This window comes from Nansenia antarctica (assembly GCF_963989245.1).
Source record: "Nansenia antarctica genome assembly, chromosome: 3".
In the NCBI taxonomy this organism is placed as follows: domain Eukaryota; kingdom Metazoa; phylum Chordata; class Actinopteri; order Argentiniformes; family Microstomatidae; genus Nansenia; species Nansenia antarctica.
Genome location: NC_137688.1, coordinates 24,927,094 through 24,946,001, shown reverse-complemented (window position 1 = coordinate 24,946,001; position 18,908 = coordinate 24,927,094). Strand labels below are relative to the sequence as shown.

The 18,908-nt window shown below is 45.4% G+C and overlaps 3 protein-coding genes across 3 annotated transcripts; 2 read left to right on the top strand and 1 right to left on the bottom strand.

The window, feature by feature from the left end:
* Window positions 1-932: 932 nt before the first annotated feature.
* On the top strand, window positions 933-5,454 carry LOC308153932 (heterogeneous nuclear ribonucleoprotein U-like protein 2; the record flags this gene model as incomplete). The annotated part of the gene is made up of 10 exons (XM_080527116.1): window positions 933-1,278; window positions 1,891-1,954; window positions 2,528-2,616; window positions 2,707-2,946; window positions 3,191-3,303; window positions 3,447-3,704; window positions 3,947-4,069; window positions 4,604-4,705; window positions 4,822-4,990; window positions 5,252-5,454. 10 exons carry the CDS (start codon window positions 933-935, stop codon window positions 5,452-5,454), a joined length of 1,707 nt encoding a protein of 568 aa, XP_080383242.1.
* A 2,252-nt stretch (window positions 5,455-7,706) lies between these two features.
* nudt22 (nudix (nucleoside diphosphate linked moiety X)-type motif 22) lies at window positions 7,707-10,911 on the bottom strand (the record flags this gene model as incomplete). The annotated part of the gene is made up of 6 exons (XM_080527115.1): window positions 7,707-8,453; window positions 8,796-8,889; window positions 8,979-9,076; window positions 9,253-9,366; window positions 9,958-10,735; window positions 10,826-10,911. The coding sequence occupies 6 exons, from the start codon at window positions 10,909-10,911 to the stop codon at window positions 8,292-8,294; spliced, it is 1,332 nt and encodes a 443-aa protein (XP_080383241.1). The 3' UTR covers window positions 7,707-8,291.
* Window positions 10,912-12,550: 1,639 nt separating this feature from the next.
* Window positions 12,551-18,183, top strand: dnajc4 (DnaJ (Hsp40) homolog, subfamily C, member 4). The gene is made up of 9 exons (XM_080525039.1): window positions 12,551-12,604; window positions 12,781-12,894; window positions 13,377-13,430; window positions 13,710-13,817; window positions 14,512-14,602; window positions 15,290-15,462; window positions 16,298-16,471; window positions 16,922-17,008; window positions 17,248-18,183. The coding sequence occupies exons 4-9, from the start codon at window positions 13,726-13,728 to the stop codon at window positions 17,384-17,386; spliced, it is 756 nt and encodes a 251-aa protein (XP_080381165.1). The 5' UTR covers window positions 12,551-12,604; window positions 12,781-12,894; window positions 13,377-13,430; window positions 13,710-13,725; the 3' UTR covers window positions 17,387-18,183.
* The last annotated feature ends 725 nt before the right edge of the window (window positions 18,184-18,908 follow it).

Sequence of the window (18,908 nt, the reverse complement as noted above, 5' to 3'; positions counted from 1 at the left end):
AACTCTGAACCTTAACCTCAGCAGTTGCTGTGACACACAGATAGTGGAGCAAGAAACTGGAAGTAAAGAGAGATCAAATGTTAACCCATTGATTTGGTGGTGTCACTGTCAATATTGGTATTATTTGTAATTGGTTATTTATATTAATTTTGTTGTTGTTGTGTTATTGAATAAAATATTAATATGAATAAGTGGTTATTTGTTGTTTGTTGGAGAAAACACTTTATTTTGGTTAAACATTCAAAACTGTATCTATCACTGGTTGTGTTAGTTTCTACATACCGCATATAAGGAGGATTTTAGTTCGGTTTTATTTTTTGTGGCATGTTTGGGGTCAGTGGCGGACTCAGGGTGTTTGAAGGGCAGGGGCGAAAACATGGGACCCCATCAGTGCACACAAGTTTAGACCATTGGAAGGGCAGCCAATAGGGCACATCCTCTAATTTTGCCACTCAAAAGGGCACTTTAGGCACGTTTTTTCAACTGTGGGGACACATGGTCAAGTTTAGACCATTGGAGGGGCACCAATAAGGTACGTCCTCTCATTTTCGCCACTCAAAAGGGCTTTTTTGCCACTCAAAAGGGCACTTAAGAGAGACGTTTTTCAACCGTGGGGGCACCAGGAGGGGCGCTCGCCCCCCCTGCCCTCCCCTTGAGTCCGCCAGTGTTTGGGGTGTTGTCAGCTGTTTCTAGACCAACCCTACGTGCCTGTGGGCGGACACATTCTACACCAATGGTAGATGTTTCTGCAATTTCAAGGCGGAGTTGTTTTTGTAACGGACCAATCAGAGGCTAGAGCACCATATTGAATTTTACCGTACTTTTGTGTTTTTGGTTCGGTCACTTTTCTAGAAAGTCTCGAAGAAAAGGGGGCTTTATTAACGGGATACTTTATTCAACATTATATTATTCTAACCTCACCAGAGTTGAAAATGCAACTGACCGAAGTCAAAAAGTTAAAAGTGGCTGAATTACGAGCAAGGCTTAAAGAGCTTGGTCTGGATGCCAAAGGACTGAAGGCCGAACTTGTTGTGCGCCTTCTGTCCTCGTTTGAAGCTGGATTATGCGCTCCAGAATCAAGCGACATCAGCCAGGAGTCAGGCAAAGAGTTACCTGATGGCGGCAAAGAAGAGGCAAGGATACAAACTGACGATACTCTCACACCAGCGATGGAGACAGAGGTCCCAGTTCCACCATTGACGGGGAGTGCAGGGACAGACAATTTGCTGACAGCTGGTGAGGGTCTCCCGGGTCCAATGTTGACCTTTCCGGAGGATGGTACGCCACCGAGCCACGCCAGTGCACACACTGGTACACACACTGATGCACACACTGATACACACACTGTTACACACACTGTTACACACACTGGTACACACACTGGTACACACACTGGTACACAGTCAGAGCCCGAAACCTGTGTAGTCAGCACTTTGTTATCAGAGACTCAGGTAAACACATCATCTACTTTCCAGGTCTTGCCTGAGTTACACAGTGCGAGAAGAGCACTGGAAGCAGAGCAACACAATGCCACTCGAAAGAGTGTTGAAAAACAAGCACAGAGGAATGAAACCTTCAAAGTTGAGGCACAGAATGCCACCCCAAAGAGTGTTGTTGAATCACAGAGTGAGAAACGTACATCTGCTGTCTCCAACAAAGCTGCTCTCACACAAGGAGCGAAGGAGGAGCCACTGGCATCCAAGAGTGCTCCCCAAAACACAGGCAGCCCCCATCAAAGTGCTGTTATAGACCTTGGGTCCCAGGACACAGGTAAACGTCAAAAGCAGCTTCGTATTATGTTGAATTTTGTTAAACCCGTCGTTTTATGGACTAACATCTAACGCCTAATACACTTCTTAATCAGCCCTCAACTTTCTCTCTATCCCTGAGGTCTGGGTGAGACGAGCAGAGGCAGGGCCTTCTACGAATTCAAGGAGGAGGTCCAGTACAAAAGGTAGGCAGCACATATACAGTTGAAGTCGGAAGGTTACATACATCTAAGCCAGTTTTTCCACAAATCAATTCCTGACATTTAATCCTTGTAAACATTTCCTGTCTTAGGTCAGTTAGGATCACTACGTTATTTCAAGAATGTGAAATGTCAGAATAATAGTAGAAAGAATGATTTGTATCAGCTTTTAATTTTTTTCATCACATTCCCAGTGGGTTAGACGTTTACATACACTTAGTTAGTATTTGGTAACATTGCCTTTTACATTGTTTAACTTGGGTCAAACATTTCCTTCCACAAGCCTTCCACAAGCTTCCCACAATAAGCACAATACATTTTGGGCGATTCCTCCTGACAGAACTGGTGTAACTGAGGTCAGGTTTATAGGCCTCATTGCTCGCACCCGTCTTTTCATTTGTGGCCACAAATCTTCTATAGGATTTTAAAAAGGAAGTGTGCAAGTCTTTTTTTTTATTCGTGGGAACAAGTTAACCAAAACGAGGGAACTAATTAAACAAAACGAGGGAATGAATTGTTGCCTTGTTTTATTTTTCTCTCTCTCTTTGGCCTCTCCAGGGCTCGGTACCACTCTACACCTCAGTGGCTAGGCCTGCATCAAGACTGTGGAGAGGAGGAGGACGACTGGGAAGTCAGACTAGATTCCTGTGAGTATGGAACAGAAGTGGGTTTGTTCTTCTAAAAACACATGTATTTGAGCTTCTCCTGCAGTGTGGTGACCTTATCTGTTTCCCCAGACAACTGTGACCTCCACTTCCAGGTGGATAGTATGGGCAGCCGTGGCCAGCCTCGCTTCTTTGAGCTGTTCCCCTTCCTGTGGTCTGGATGCAGGCTCACTTACGGAGCCCGTCAGGGAAGGGTGGGCTTCGAGGTTAGGTTTGAGAGGAAGCTGCTGGCTTCTCCATCGAAGGAGCTTGATCCAGAACCCCATGGCCTGAGAGTGGGCTGGTCAGTGGATAACTCCAGTCTTCAGCTGGGTAAGACTTTAAGACTGGGTACGGTTTGGGTTTTACCATTTTAGAAGCAGCCAGGTGAGTACCAGTTCAGTGTTCCCAAAATGTAAAACATTTTTTATCTGCTGTTCTCCCTCCCTCCCTCCCTCGGTCCCTCCCTCCCTCTCTCTCTCTCTCCCTCCCTCCCTCCCTCTCTCCCTCCCTCTCTCCCTCCCTCCCTCTCACCCTCCCTCCCTCTCACCCTCCCTCTCTCCCTCCCTCCTCTCAGGTGAGGACGACCTGTCATATGGTTATGATGGACGGGGGAGAAAAGTGGCAGGTGGGAAGGAGGAGGAGTTTGGGGAGTCCTTCTCAGAGAATGATACCATTGGCTGTTACGCTGTGAGTGACATGGGTTTCTCCTCCTCTTCAAAGTGAATACTTCATCATTACAAAGCCATTCTAACATCTATACCCATTTTGAAATGGCTGTTTAACAGTGTTCACGTGTGTGTGTATGTTTGTGTGTCCCTGTGTGTGTCTAGTCTCTTTCAGATGAGGCTGTTGAGCTGTCTTTCTATAAGAACGGTTGTCCTATGGGAGCAGCGTTTCAGCTGGGTCCTCTTGGAGGACGTGCGCTCTACCCTCATGTGCTCTGCAAAAACTGCTCTGTCACTCTCAACCTGGACCCTGCTGCACCCCCATGGTACCTCTGCCCTCCAGGGTATACCCCACTCCCCGCAGTGCCCACTGGACAGATGACTCGCGCCCCACTCCCCCCAGCCTCTAAAAAGGACTGTGAGGTGAGAGAGAGAGAGAGAGAGAGAGAGAGAGAGAGAGAGAGAGAGAGAGAGCACAGCCATGGTTGCCACCAGTTCTACTCTGGACCTCAGTGCACTTAGCCTACATTGTTGAAGCAGTCATGCATATCGGCCATCAAAACATGTAATCGAGTAGTTCTGAATCCTCCATCATGTCCCCAGTTTGAATAATGATATGTTAATATGTTCATTGTTCATTCTCTCTCTGTCTTTCTCTGAGGCAGGTAGTGATGATGGTCGGTCTGCCGGGAGCGGGTAAGACCCACTGGGCCCAGGACCACATGAAGCAGCACCCCGAGAAGCGCTACGTGATGCTGGGCACCACCACCGTCCTGGCCTGCATGAGGGTGAGAACACCCCACACTCATCATGTGATTAGAGCTGGCCAGAGTCTTAACACTTACAAGGCTCGAAAACCAATAACTCAGAATAATTCGCTTACAGATATTGAATGTATAGTAGGGCCGCAGAGCAATCATTACCATTGGCAGTGCAAACACACCTTGGTTTGAGGACTCTCTCAAACACGTCTTGTTAAAGACATTTGACCAAACCTAACTAGAACATTAGAAGGATTGGGTGAAGATCAAGCTATTGTATGGATGGTTTGTTGAATTGAAATAGGAAAATAATACACAAAACACAGATATTTTATTCTGAACAGTCAAAATCACAATTTAAAAAGAGTCCAAGTGAAGGGCTCTCCTGAGTGTTTGCTATTGTGTGTGGGTGTGGGTGTGTGCTGTATTTTTTAAATAATGTATGTAAAGCACTTTGAATTGCCCCTATTGTATGAAATGTGCTATACAAATAAACTTGCCTCGCCGTGTGTGTAGGACTGGGACTGTAGCTGTGTTAACATTGTCTTTTCCTATCCTCAGGGTAAGAAGCAGGAGGAGCTGTGGCTGCAGCAAGCCTCTGAGTGCCTCACTGAACTCATCAAGGTGGCTCATGAAGTTCCACACAACTACATCCTGGACCAGGTACTCCACTGATTTGGCATTGGGGGAGAGAGGGAGAAAGATGACAATGTTGCCTTTACAGTAAGTGCCAGTAGAAGACCTTTCTAATCTGCCTCTCTGGTTCCTCCCTCCCTCAGCCCAACGTTTACCCCTCGGCTCGCCAACACAAGCTGCTGCAGCTTCAAGCCTTCCGGCGCAGGGCAGTGGTGGTCTTCCCCCCGACGGAGGAGTGGAGGAGGCGCCTGCAGGACCACCAGAGGGAGGAGGGGGAGGAGATCCCTGAGACCTCCCTACTGAAGGCCAAAGGTCAGGGAGGATAAACAACTAACACTAAAACTAGACAGTCTCATCAATAATAGCTCAAAATGATTATGTATTCAAATACGTAATATACTGTTAGTGTAAATCTGTTGAGAGAGGAGGAGTTTGAGTGTGTGGAGTAACAAACAGTATTCAGATGCCTTCAGTATACTGTGAGACGAGTGACTCGATTAGCCTGCTGTGCTTATGTGAGTGTGTGTGTGTGTGTGCGTGTGTGTACACTCTCCTCATCTCTCTCCTCTCTAGTGAGCTTCAGTCTACCAGAGTGTGGGGAGCTGTTGGAGGAGGTGCAGTATGTGGAGCTGGATCAGAAGGAGGCGCAGGCTCTACTGGAGAGCTACAAAGAGGAGGCGCGCAGCATCCTCCCCCCCGCCCCCCCCAAAAAACGAAGGAAACAGCGCGTCCGACGAGGACATGGTGAGGAGGGAAGGATGACTGACATCGGTTGATAATAATTGTTGGGGCGGCTGTGGCGCAGGAGGTAGAGCTGCCGTCTAATGATCGCAAGGTTGGCAGATCGGCGGTCCGAGCCCCGGCTGGCCACATGTGTCCTTGGGAAAGACACTGAACCCCGAATTGCTCCCATTGAGCGGGCCGGCGCCTTGCATGGTAGCTTGCCGCCATTGGCGTGTGAATGTGTGTGTGAATGGGTGAATGAGAGTCCGTTGTAAAGCACTTTGGATAAAGGCGCTATATAATTCAGACCATCATGGGTTTCCAACAGCCTAATTTCTTCTGTTCTAATTGCATTTCTTCTGTAGGGTGGAACCCCAGATGGTCCACCCAGCAACCACACGCTCGTCATCAGCTGAACTACCAGGCACCACAGCCCAGATATGTGAGTATATGTCAACAAAGACCATAGTACAAGAGAAAGAGGTGTGCCTCAGTTGACACTGGTACTGTCTGAGGGGAATGTTCACCATTGAATGGTTTAATTATTTTATTATTCATGTACTCTTGTAATAAGTACTGTCATTCTGACTCCAATGTTTATCCCTGGCAGAATGTCAGACTCTATGGAGGGCCTGACCCATACAGAGACTACTACAGACAGGTGAGAGAGCCAACACACGCGCCCCAAATAGAACTCAGGTGGTCATGTCTCTCTTCCATTGTGTGAATGACAGGAATACTGTATCATGTATTTCTCTCTCTGTGTTCAGTGGAATCAGGGTTATCAAGACCAGGGGTTCTACGGCCACAGAAATGACGCTTCCAGAAGTTACCATGGTTACTGGTAAACGTCTAATGAGAGGAAGTCGGTCAGAGTAGCTCATCTCACTGTGCCTTCCACACGGTCTAAACGAATCAGATATCATCGGATATACCGGCATCACCTCCCGCTCCCTCCATAGACTCCAGATGGTCCAAAACTCTGCTGCACGCCTCCTCTCAAACACCCGCTCCCGTGACCACATCACTCCTGTCCTCCACTCTCTCCACTGGCTCCCCATCAAAGAACGTATACAATTCAAAGTCCTCATCCTCACATACAAAGCCCTCCATAGCCTGGCCCCCCCTTACCTGACTGACCGCCTTCTCCCCCACCGCCCTACCCGTACCCTCCGATCCTCATCCATTGTTCCCCTCACTGTCCCACCCTCAAAACTCAAAGGCTTCGGTCACCGTGCCTTTTCACGAGCCGCACCCCGCCTCTGGAACTCTCTCCCTCAAACACTCAGAGACTCACCCTCACTCCTCACTTTTAAATCCCACCTCAAAACCTACCTGTTCTCCCACGCCTACAGCCTCCCCTACCCCTAGCCATCTCCCCCATCCCTGCCACCCCCGCCCCCCCCCCTGGACATGCATACAACCTCCCCTATCCCTAACCATCTCCCCTATCCCTAACCATCTCCCCTAACCCTGCCACCCCCCTCCCCCCCATGGACATGCATACAACCTCCCCTTCCCCGTTCGTTAACTCTGTGTTCTATGTGCTCATGTTATCTGTTGCTTGTTATTTCTGTGTTTTCCGTTCTTCCCATATTGTCAGCGTCTTTGAGCCTCGGAAAAGCGCTATACAAATCTAATGAATTATTATTATTATTATCATCGTGCTGTACAGTATACTCCAGTTGGAAATAAAGCAATTTAGCTTTTAAATTCTTTCTGAAATGCATCACTGATTCAGAAGAAAACAAAACAGTGTTATCTACTTGTTTATCGAGGTTGATTGTAATTTCTTTTATTTTTTATGGTGAGTATAGCTGTATAACAGATTGGAATTTTATCATTTTTATAATTTTAGGTGAAATATTGTTCTGCCACCAAGTGCCAAAGTTTACTTTGATCACTCATTAATTGTATTATCATATGTTCTGTGGTAAGCAGAGAATTGAACTATTAATTTAAGATTTTATTACTATTTTACTACTAAAATGGGGCAATCTGGGATTATTAATTTACCATTATATATATATATATATATTTAAAAACAATGCAATAAAATATGGTTATATTTTGGGTTAAGTTGAACAGATTTGGACCTGTTGTTAAATGCTACTATAATTCTGTCTTACTAACAGACTGTTTTCTCATTTGTCCATTCCTTCTTTGGTTTTATCTAACTCAGTCAGGGTTCCCGCATTGTCACCTTTCATCAGGTTTTAACCAGTTTTCAATGGCTTTTTGAGGTCCAGTTGCAAGGATCTACACAGGGTTTATTGCCCATTAACAGAGTATGGTATTAGCCAAATATCATTCACTTGTTTTGCATGTAATGTGGGGAGGGAATGATTATTATTATTACTAAGAAATTGCACTATTTTGAAGATACGAAATGTTGTTCAAATGTTCAATGTTAATTGGATGATTTTTGTTACAGTACAGTTCACAGTGAAAAATGTGCCTTAGTGGGATGACTGTTTTTGTACTGCCAGTTCGGTTATGTTTGTGAATGATCAGCCCGCAAGTTTATTAGTATCTTACAAATGGTTTTGACAGGAAATGTAAACCCCACCATTCATGACAGAACAGATGATTCATCCTACATGCTGGTATAATCACAGTTGATACATTAAACCACTCAATCAGATGTTTCCAAACAGAGCACAGTATAAAACATATATACAGTTGATAAAGTTGTTGTACACTATTGGGACATTTCTTTGCATAGATTTATATTGTACATTTTACATAACACATTTTTGCTGGAACTTTATGTCAAGGAATGGTGATACACATTAGCAGGGGACTGACATGTTGTATAGCAGTACTGCCTGTTAAAAACAACAATAAAACACTGCTCCTTGTTGAAATAAATTGTTTCGTTTTCATTTCGTCATCTTGAAATGTTATCCGGTGAGGAAGCTGGAGTCTGTGATTGATTGGTTGTGTCTTCCTTCTCGTCTGGCAGCACAAGTTGATAGAGCACCACTGCACCCTTGGCTGAAGGACACAGCTCGGCCCACAGGGGAGAGCTCTTGTTCAGCTGCAGTATCTCCTTAAAAGCACAGAGAGACACAGGCCCTTCCTCAATGTCTCGCTTCCTACTCAAAACACTTTGGAGGAGAAGATCCAGCTTTCTCCCCTTAGATGTTGTCCTCCAGTGCTCTTTGAGAAGAAGCGAGTGGAGGTGGCATTTCATCTTTCTAACTAATTGAGAAAGGGCCATATCCAAAGATACACATTGAACTTCCAAAAGGTTGTTCAAAACAGTGACAGGGTGCATACGATTACTTAGATATGTTTGAGTGACATACATCAATATCTATACACCTCTTCATGCCATGCCCACAGACAAAATAACATAAAAAACATTTTCACATCTTGGAGAACCCCTTACTGTTCTGCTCAGGAACACGACGTCGGTGGATTCATGGGCCTCGGCGCCGCCCCGCCGATACAGCTCTCTCACCTCTGCTGACGTCAGTGAACAGCTGGGAACGGAAACAACAATAACAGCACACAAAAAACATAGATTCTGTTTCTCTGCACAAGATGTGACGTCAGGCAGTACGCACAGTACCTGATGTAGAACTCTGCGCTGGGTCTGCCTGCGCTGGTGTGGTTCAGAGCGATACCCATGAGCACCGGCTCACCCAGGAAACGTAGAGGAACATTCACCTGCAGCGAGAAGAGGGTTAGAGAAAAAGAGGGAGGGAGACAGACGGAAAAAGGGAAAGTGAGATAAGAGAAAGACTTGAGCGAGACGGAAAAGACGTGGAGAGAGGGAGCCAGACAGAGGGAGGGAGGAAGAGCGAAGCCCCGTTTCTCAGTCTCATTGTGGACACACGTCTCACCTCGTCTCTGATCTCAGCACGCACGGAGGAGTACAGCTCTCTGACCACAGCCTCCTCCCTCTGCTGCAGCATCTCCACGCTGATCCTGTCCTCACAGACGCCCTCACACACCGCCTGGGAACAAGAGCAGGGTCAGATGACCCACGCTTTAACGCCTGGGCCACACCCGACACCTCTACCTCAGCAGCGCGCGTGCGTTTCATTTCGGCTCGCCGATGTCTCTAACCTGCTGTTAATATGGCTGTGTGGCTGCTCTAACCCGTTAACATGGGCTGTATGGCTGCTCTAACCTGTTAACATGGGCTGTATGGCTGCTCTAACCTGTTCACATGGGCTGTGTGGCTGCTCTAACCCGTTAACATGGGCTGTATGGCTGCTCTAACCTGTTAACGTGGGCTGTGTGGCTGCTCTAACCTGTTAACATGGGCTGTGTGGCTGCTCTAACCTGTTAACATGGCTGTGTGGCTGCTCTAACCTGTTAACATGGGCGCCGAAATGAAATGCACGCGCGCTGCTGAGGTAGAGGTATCTGGTGTGACCCAGACTTAAGGTCCACTTTTCTAACTTTGATCTGGCACACTACTGGGAACTAAGCCAATATAAAGGGTGTGTCACAAGCTAATACACAATATACTAATATGTACTTTATGATTCAATACGATACGATATTGCCAAACAGTTTCGATGAAACTTTCCCTCCCTCACCTTTGGTTCAGGGTGCCCCCCAGGGATGTCCAGCAGGCCCCCAGCCTCAGCCACCTTCCAGCTCCTCCTGATAAGCACTACCTGTCTGTCAGCAGTGCACAGGACGCCTCCCACTCCCAGAGGCTGAGCCAATAGCGCCAGTGGGTCCCCAAACTCAGCCTCTCCGCGCCTGCGCAGTTCCCCTGCCCCCCTGGACCAGTTGGTACCCAAGAAGTCCTTATAGCAGGTCAGACCCAGCCTCAGGATCAGTTTAGGACCCTCCTCCCTGCTTGAGTCTCTCTCTGGGCAAGGGATGGAGTCTGCCATGCTCCTACTAACAGCGAGCTCTCCTTTGGCACAGCAGACTGGGGTTGAGGTGGGGGTCCGCTGTGTTTCTTGGAGTGTGTTCAATGCGCTCTCTCTCTGTCCACAACAGGTGTCTCTGTCACTTGGTTTTTCAACGCTGCCTCTTTTCTCTCCTTGGTGTCCGAGCACCTTTGCTTTCCCACAGTCAGAGCTCTGTTTGGTACCACACGCAGGAAGTGATATTAAATTACCTTCCGTCTCGCACAACCCCTTCCCCTCCCTCTGAGTGCCACAGTGCCCGCCACCTGTGTCTCCTGACCCTTCCATGCAGGGAGGCAGGGGTGTGTGTGAGAACTGGAGCTGCGGGGAGGGCAAGCTGACAGAGTGAAGCCTGAATTTGGCCCCGTTGAAAAGCCAGGGGTCCTTGGTCACCCTTTCTGTCCATACCTCCTCGATGTGGCGCTCGAGAGCCGGCTCTTTGTGACGGTTAAACCTGGCGAGACAGAGAGACGGTGGGGAAAAGATTCAAACCAAATAGCGTATCCTGAGGTTAAATTCTGTTTTGTTTGTGTAGGTAATGTACCTGGCAGAGAGCTGGACTTGCAATTGTGATTCCAAGAGACCCTTCCAGGCGGCGCAGTGCAGCAGCACTGAGATTTCAGGGTCCATTATACAAGACAGACTGGATATACAAGACATTCCAGTCATCTTTATTTATAAAGCACATTTTAAAAAACTTGCATTGACCAAATTGTACCTGTATTGCACATTACACATTACATTGTACATGTATTAAGATCACAATAACGGCAATAAAATCACAATATATAGGCCTACAATCACAATAACGTAAGCATAAAAACATATATAAAAAGAACAACAAATCAAAAACCACTTTAAGGAAACGCTAAAGAATAGAACTAAGTTTTTAAGCCTGGATTTAAAAGAGTCGATAGAGGGGGCGGATCTGATTGAGAGGGGGATGCTGCTCCGACAGAAAAGGCACGGTCACCCCTGAGCTTGAGCATTGACGTTTATCTGAAATATCAAAACTCAAATAACAGAAAAAAACAGAAAACTGTTATTGTGTGTGCTGACTAAGTACAGTACATTCTTAAATTGAACAAGGATAGTCTGACAGATATGCCACGTAACAAGCCTCGGAAGTAAAGCAGGTGTGCATCAGGTGACCCTTTTAACCCTATTAATAATAGTATTATTAATTATTAATCAAACATTTCGCCTGGATTGTTTTTATGGCTATAGAAGTGCCAGAAAATGTCCTAGGAGTAAGTGATTTTGCCCCTTTTTCCCAGATTGCTTCAGCCTTCAATAGAATATATGACCGTTATTTAACATTACTGTATGTTATGAGTGTGTAATACCAGTTGAACAGCTTCGGCTATGCAGTTGACTGAGATGTTAGGGGTGAAGAAGTTTCCCAACTCCCATTGAAGACCAGAAATGTATAGACCAGAAATGTATGTATCTACCTCAAAAACTAACTACCTCGCTAACACAACAAGCTTAGATGTTAACTAGCTAAGTAGTAGAAAGATTGATCTTACCTGCCTTCCATTGATCTGGCTTCAGTCAAGTCAAGCAACCCTGACGCTCAATGACATTGAACATTTGACTACTATCATGACTTGGACACTGGCTGAACTGTCGTCTGAGCCCCGGACGAGCTAGATAATAATGTTGGTCAACTAAAGAACCTTATTCAAAGATAAATCAGGAAGTGATTAGGGTGACGTCAGACGACTTAAGCGCCGCCTCCAGGGTTGCCAGATGGGGCGGGTTACCGCCGAATGGACTACTTTTGATCACACTGGGCCGGAAAAAAAGCATTTCGGCGGGTTGGGCTGGATAAATAGCATTTAGACTGTATCAAAATGTCAGTGCCTGAAAGTTACAAAATGCGTGAAGTTAAAACACGCACCCCGAAGCTACATACAATGTGCAGGTTTTTTAATTTTATTTTACAAACATCATTGGCAACAGACATACAGTTTAGGGGGCAGGAGATGGAGGAGATGGGCACCTGCCCAATAGTAATTTGCGGTTTTCTGGTTTTGGGCTGTTTTTTGGTGGATTTAGCGGGTTTTAGACTGTGGTTAAGATGGAAATTGTCAATCCCATCTGGCAACCCTGACCGCCTCCATCACAGCTGTTTGCTTAGACGAGGCGTGATTGGCGGAAACAGAAAAGTAACAACATGTACTATTATTATTATTATTATTATTATTATTATTAGGCGATAACCAATCTTTTTGTGCATGAAACGCGCTGTGCATGGCACACAAACGATAACAAGGCAGTCCTTTGTGATGCTTCAGGAAAAACTCAACTAACTAAAACGGTCAGTGACATTTGCATTTGATAGCAAGACAAGACCTTACCATTTATCTAGTTTACTTTGAATTATAGCCAGTTAGCTGAACATTGATTGTGTCACTGTTTGCAAAAAAAAGTCTATCCACTTTAATGCATCCCCATGTTCACAGGGTTAACACCTAACCCTCCTCTTCAAAACAGAAAACGTGCAGTGGGAAACTCTGGTAGGGTGGGAAAATCCTGTACCTACACCGGCTAGGTAGCACTGCCAGAGACAACTTATGCAACAGCCAGCACCGTGTGTTATGAAACAGAGTAAGGGCAACATATCGGTCGGAATGTCTCTATTTCTAATACCCCTGCAATCTGTCGTTGGCTTTGAAACTATTTGTGTTACATTCTGATGTGTTTTGCCCCCACGAAATCAGAGGTCAACAGATAAGTCTGTTGAGTTATATCCGTCGGTAGTGATTTTGCTTAGCCTGCTAACTACAGTGTGTATCATTTAGACTGTAACTAATAACTAGATGCATTGCGTTAACCTTAACCAGTAAACCATGTACTTACTACTACTTTTATAAATGCTTCTCTGTGCAAACCAAACAACAAATGTTCCAAAACAACACGTTTGGAATCAATAAACATGCTTGCTTGTAACGGAAACAAACTTGTCTGTGATTGGTTGTAGTATGTTTCTATATTATGTGTGTCAATAATAATAATAATAATAACATGTGCTTATTGTCATACACCTTGACTATTTGACCGTGTTAACATCGGCATACTCTGTTTCACAGTGACATCACGTGCCCGGTGAATGGGCTGCTGACCACACTCTTTCCCACTGAACGGTATGTGTGACAAAAGCATCCAGGGGTATATGCTGCTCTTAACACGAATGTGTCTGTCTCTGTTATTCTATTACAGCATTTAACATGGTATTGTTTGGTTGTTTTTGACAAGCAATAGAATGACAAGTGTAGTTACATTATTTGACAGCTAACACATTTGGAGAAAAGGTATTCATCATTGCTTCATTACTGAAAACCCACCCTGCCTAGATACACTGTGTCTGCCTGCACCCACGTCCTACTATGTTTTGTTTGAATCATGTCTTCTCTCCACCAAAGGTCCTTTATTGCCACAATGCAGCTGGAGGCTCAGCTGCGTCTTTGTCAAAGCTGTCTACGGTGCTACAGGGGTGGGCTCCGTCTGCTGTCCCAGACTTCTATACACAGGTACTCCAGCTTTGACTTGTACTCTACATCTATATATGTTAGATACGTATATATCTATATAAGTTAAGTTTCAAGTTTACTGTTACGTCACATCACACAAGTGTAAGAGAGTAAAATTCTAAAAAGGCTTCGGTTCCTGACATTGCAGCACAAGACAATAAGGCAATAGGCATAATTCAAGATAATAAAAAAGTGTCAATAGTACAGGACATAAGTGACAAGTAGGACAGGAGACAATTAGTAGTACAACTAGTAATAAAATAGATAGTTCAAGTAGTAAAGTGTCTGTGAGTTTAAGGTTAAGGTAGTCCGTATGCATGGGATGTGCTGGATGATAGTCAATATTGTCTACAGTGGGCTTGTTCATGAGCCTGATCGCCTGGGGGAAGTAGCTGCTGGTTAGCCTCTGGGTTTTGGCCCTGAGGCTCCGGAAGAGGCCTCGCCTCTTGGACAGCATCGGTTCAAGCAGACTGTGGTTGGGGTGGCTGGGAACTTTGATGATCCTCTGGGATTTGCTGACCCACCATTGTGTGTATACAGTGTGTATAAGTGTGTGCATGCGTGTGTGTATATTGTGAATTGTTCCTAATTGGAAAAAAACACAAGTGTGTCTGTTTAGATGCATTGTTCTGTGTATGTGGCCATGCAATTTGCAGTTCTTTCTGTCTCCATTGTGTTTCTGTCTCCATTGTAGAACGGCTGTGAGTTACTACGACCTGCTGGGAGTGAAAGCTGATGCCCCACTGGATCAAATAAAGAATGCATTTTTCGACAAGTCAAAAAAGGTATGCACTCCATACCTGGCACAGACTGGTAACCACAAGGTGGGAAAACATCTTTAGACTCCACTCCAACAACCACTAAACATGTATTGTGAATACAGAGTTGCAGCACCCCTGTTTACCACAAGAGTGCGCTCTCTCACAATATTTTTCAATATTTAAAACATTTATTTTCCTAAACCGCCCGACCCGATCTCACTATTTGTTTTGTTATTGACCCGAGCCCATCCGTTCCATTGGTAAACCCGTAGACCCTGTGTGCACAAGGCCCGGCACTGGTGGGCGGGGGCATGGGGAGCAGGAGGGGGGTGGGGGGTAAATGTGCGTCTCTCCCCCCCCCCCCGGTGAGTGATGCGATCTTTGGGATTTGTATCGCCAACCTTGTTATGTCCGTCCCCTCATTCTCTGGAGATTTTCTCAGAAGGCAAAACTACTATGACTACCCACCCCTTCTTGTTACCCCCCGCACCCCCACCCACCTTGTTACCCCGGGGGGCCTGAGTGTGCATGTGCATGAGAGACTGTTTGTTTTGACATTGTGATGTGTGTGTGTTAACAGAGATATACATCACATCCTATATATCTGTGTCCCTCCCTGGTCAGTATTATGTTATAGGGTCAGTGTGTGTGTGTGTGTAAAGTAACTTGTAAGCTGTCCACAAATAAACCTTCCTGCTCCGCCTCTCTCAGCTGCACCCTGACAGAGACCCCTCCAACCCCGCGCTGCATGGCCAGTTTGTGGAGCTGAGCGAGGCCTACAGGGTGCTGAGCAGGGAGGCCACCAGGAGGGAGTACGACCTGCGGCTCAGACAGCCCTTCCCCGGGGCCCAGCCCTTCAGACCCACCTCCACCCACAACCCACGGTACCAACAACCACACACACACACACACACACACACGCACACACTCACACACACACACACACACACACACACACACGCACACACTCACACACGCACACACTCACAGACACACACACACACACACACACACACGCACACACTCACACACGCACACACGCACACACTCACAGACACACACACACACACACACACACAGGAGCGCGGCACAGCCAAGGTACCAACAACCAAAGTACACACACACACACACACACTCACACACGTGGCACAGCCAAAATGCACTTGTTCTATGGATGATGAATACAAATAGTATATGATCATATAACTATTTCTGTGAGCACTTCGCATTAATAGTTTTAAAATAAGTTCTAAATACATTTAACGATTACTATGGCCTAATTACTATGGTCAATGACTGCCAATGCCCCCTGATCCTAGCATAGATTTATTTTTCTTATGAAGACAGATGTATAGATGATTCACTCAGGCAAATGTACTTGTTGTAAGTCACTTTGGATAAAGGCATCTGCTAAATGTCTCAAATGTAGATGATTCATCTCCGTCACCCCATCACTAGACATATCGACCCAGGGAACTGACACTAAATCAACACAGGATAGCGGGGGTTTTCCCAGTGTTATGGCTCGGTAGCATGCAAAACTACTTATTTTTGGTGAAAACTATATAGAATTGCAATGCTCTTATAGTAGCCCAATGATGACAAAATGTATTTTGGTGGAGTGATAAATAAAACAGATAAATAGCAACACACACCTCATTTAAAAATCATTCTTGCTGTTTAATTCCCTCTCTCACTATCACTGTCACTCTCTCTCAGAGCGGCGGCCCAGGAGAGCATGCGCTACTGGGAGCAGTTCCGCCACGCTCAGCCTCAGCCTCAGGAGACGTCGTCTGAGGAGAGGGAGAGAAGCAGGAAGAGGAAGTTCCGGATAGTTAGCTACTGCCTCGTCACTATAGTGCTGGGCATCGGCTCCCACCTGTTCATCTTCAGGTAACAGGAGGATGAGATTAGGATGAAAACAAACACAAACACAGAGGTGCTACTGTATGAAGAGTCACCGAAGACTCACCAAACATGAAAGCACATTTGTGATGAGTATCATATTTAACTCAGTGCTACTCATGCATTTTCTAGATGTGTGTGTCTGTAGAGCTAGGTGCCAGTCTGTATGCACAGGTGCTCCTGGCTCAGGCCCAAGGATTGTTGTCATTGGTCTGCTAATCAGTATTTTTGCACATTGAGTTGGCAGCACCTGTATTGTTTAGAGATCTTCAACCTCTCCTGATCTGTGATTTACAATTGTACTAGTTACAGAATTGTAAAACATGAGTACAAATCTAAAAGCCAACTTAGGGGCACTGTTATTCTTCTGTGTTTGTTCTTGTCTGTGTGAATGTCTGTGTTGTTTAACCGGCGCTGGTGTCATTTCCTGTCACACAGGAAGTTGGAGCAGTTCCACAATAGCTTCATGGATGAGAAGGACAGAGTGATCACCGAGATATACAACACCTCCAAAGAGAGGGCAAGGTGTGTGAGAGACCTGATAAACATACATAAACACGCACACCTAGCACAATAAGGAAATGGCAGAAATTGGTAATAATACATTAACACGTCTAACATTTGCCTGTTAATGTTTTGATAGTGGTAATCAGAGGTATTACATAGTATACGTATGTATCAATTTGTTATTGTCCAATTCCTGTAAGAGTGCATTATTGGATTAGTAATACTGTACCTGATTGGATATTTGTTTTGATTCCCAGAGTGAACGGGTTTAAGAAGCAGACAGCGATACTCAGACAGAAACACGCAGAATTTCTGGAGAAATACAAAATCAACGGAGGGCAAGACAAGTCAAACACCTCAAAAGAAGATGGGGATGAATTGGCCAAAGGGAACTGAAGGAAAATGGGGATTGGAGTGACGGGTTGAATTGAGTTGGCTTTTAAAACATGGTTCTATATGTTTATGGCTAACATTGACATGCTCAAGTTAGAACCTCATATATTCGTCTGAGGAGATCTAAGTCACTTAACACCAGGGTGACATGGCGGATACGTGTCTTTGGGGTTTGTCACAGTAGGACACACGGTCAAGCACACGCCCGCCCTCTGTTTGACGCAACCTCTGACTGTGGACTGTGAACCTGGCCCATCGTTAGCCAGATGCTAATTGAGTTGCAGCAACATGCTGTTGCCCCCCCCCCCCAGTCAGAGGCAGCTGGCTGGACTTCATACCACTGTGTGACTGCCGTCAGGAGACGGGCCAGCCCAGATACAGAACACTTGAAAGTTGTTGCATACTCTAACTAAACTGTTAATTAATGCAAAATCCCAAATTATGGAGAGGGGGCGCAGTCATTGTGCCCATATAAATATAATTCATTTCTATGGTTGTGCCTGTCAATACTGTGTATACCATGGAACATGAACACTGCTGTTTGGTCCAGAATGGAACCGTTCCACAGGTAGTGTCTTTTCTTATTGAATCAAGAAGGAACTTGATTAAGTCATATATAATTACTTTCTAACAGGGTACGTGATTGAAGTGTTGTCTGATGTTGAATAACTCCTCAAACTAAATAATAATGCCGTGTAAGGAGATACTCAGATGGGCCACTTCACTAATACCGGGATTAGGAAATGTATTCACTTTATTGAGGCTGTGAATAGAGTTCCTACAACACCATGTTGCCATGTTGCCTTGTTCATTGTATTAGTCATAGAGATGATTCATGAGTGTTTGAGTGATTTTTGCTGTCATTCTTACAGGTTCCTGGTGGTTTCTCTTCCTGGTTCCTGGAATGATTAAATACTTTTAATTTATGCTCTCAACCAATAACCAACGCTTCCCTTTGACATTTCTTTGTGCACCCTAATCTCTGAAAAACACGAGGTGCCGAGTGGGATAGTTGCCCCCCCCCAGGCCCTTAGCTGAAACCACAGGAGATAACAGAGCCCCGCATACCGACATCCCTCATGTGGTGTGTGAGTGCCCCCTCATAACCCAAACACACCAAACAGACTGAGACTGACTTGTGTGGGCAAAAAGACACGCCAATGTAAGACAGGGTTCACTGTTCTGCTGAGAAAAGTTCCCCTAAGTCGGCAACGTTTGTAATTGTTTGATGATTAAAATGATCTGGGGTTACGAGTTGGTAAATAAACAAACGTTTTACTATGTTGGTAAAACAGAGAGAATGAGAGAGAGAGGAGAAGGGAGGGAGAGAGAGAAGGGATGGGTAGGGTAATTATTTAAAGAGAAATTATATTATATTACAGTTATCTTGGAATAATTCAATGACCCTTCCCCCTATACTGTCCTAATAAACGGTTGAATATTGGATCGAGAGAGTAAATAGAGGGTGGTGAATGATTGACCGACTGAGTGACGAATTGAAGTCGGAAGTACACCTGCTGTATCC

Excerpts from the sequence above, each read along its gene's own strand:
- dnajc4 (XM_080525039.1), top strand. The coding sequence starts at position 13,726 with ATGCAGCTGGAGGCTCAGCTGCGTCTTTGTCAAAGCTGTCTACGGTGC. Across the intron at positions 14,603-15,289 it reads TTTTCGACAAGTCAAAAAAG|CTGCACCCTGACAGAGACCC; the intron begins GTATGCACTCCA and ends CGCCTCTCTCAG. Across the intron at positions 16,472-16,921 it reads TCCCACCTGTTCATCTTCAG|GAAGTTGGAGCAGTTCCACA; the intron begins GTAACAGGAGGA and ends CCTGTCACACAG.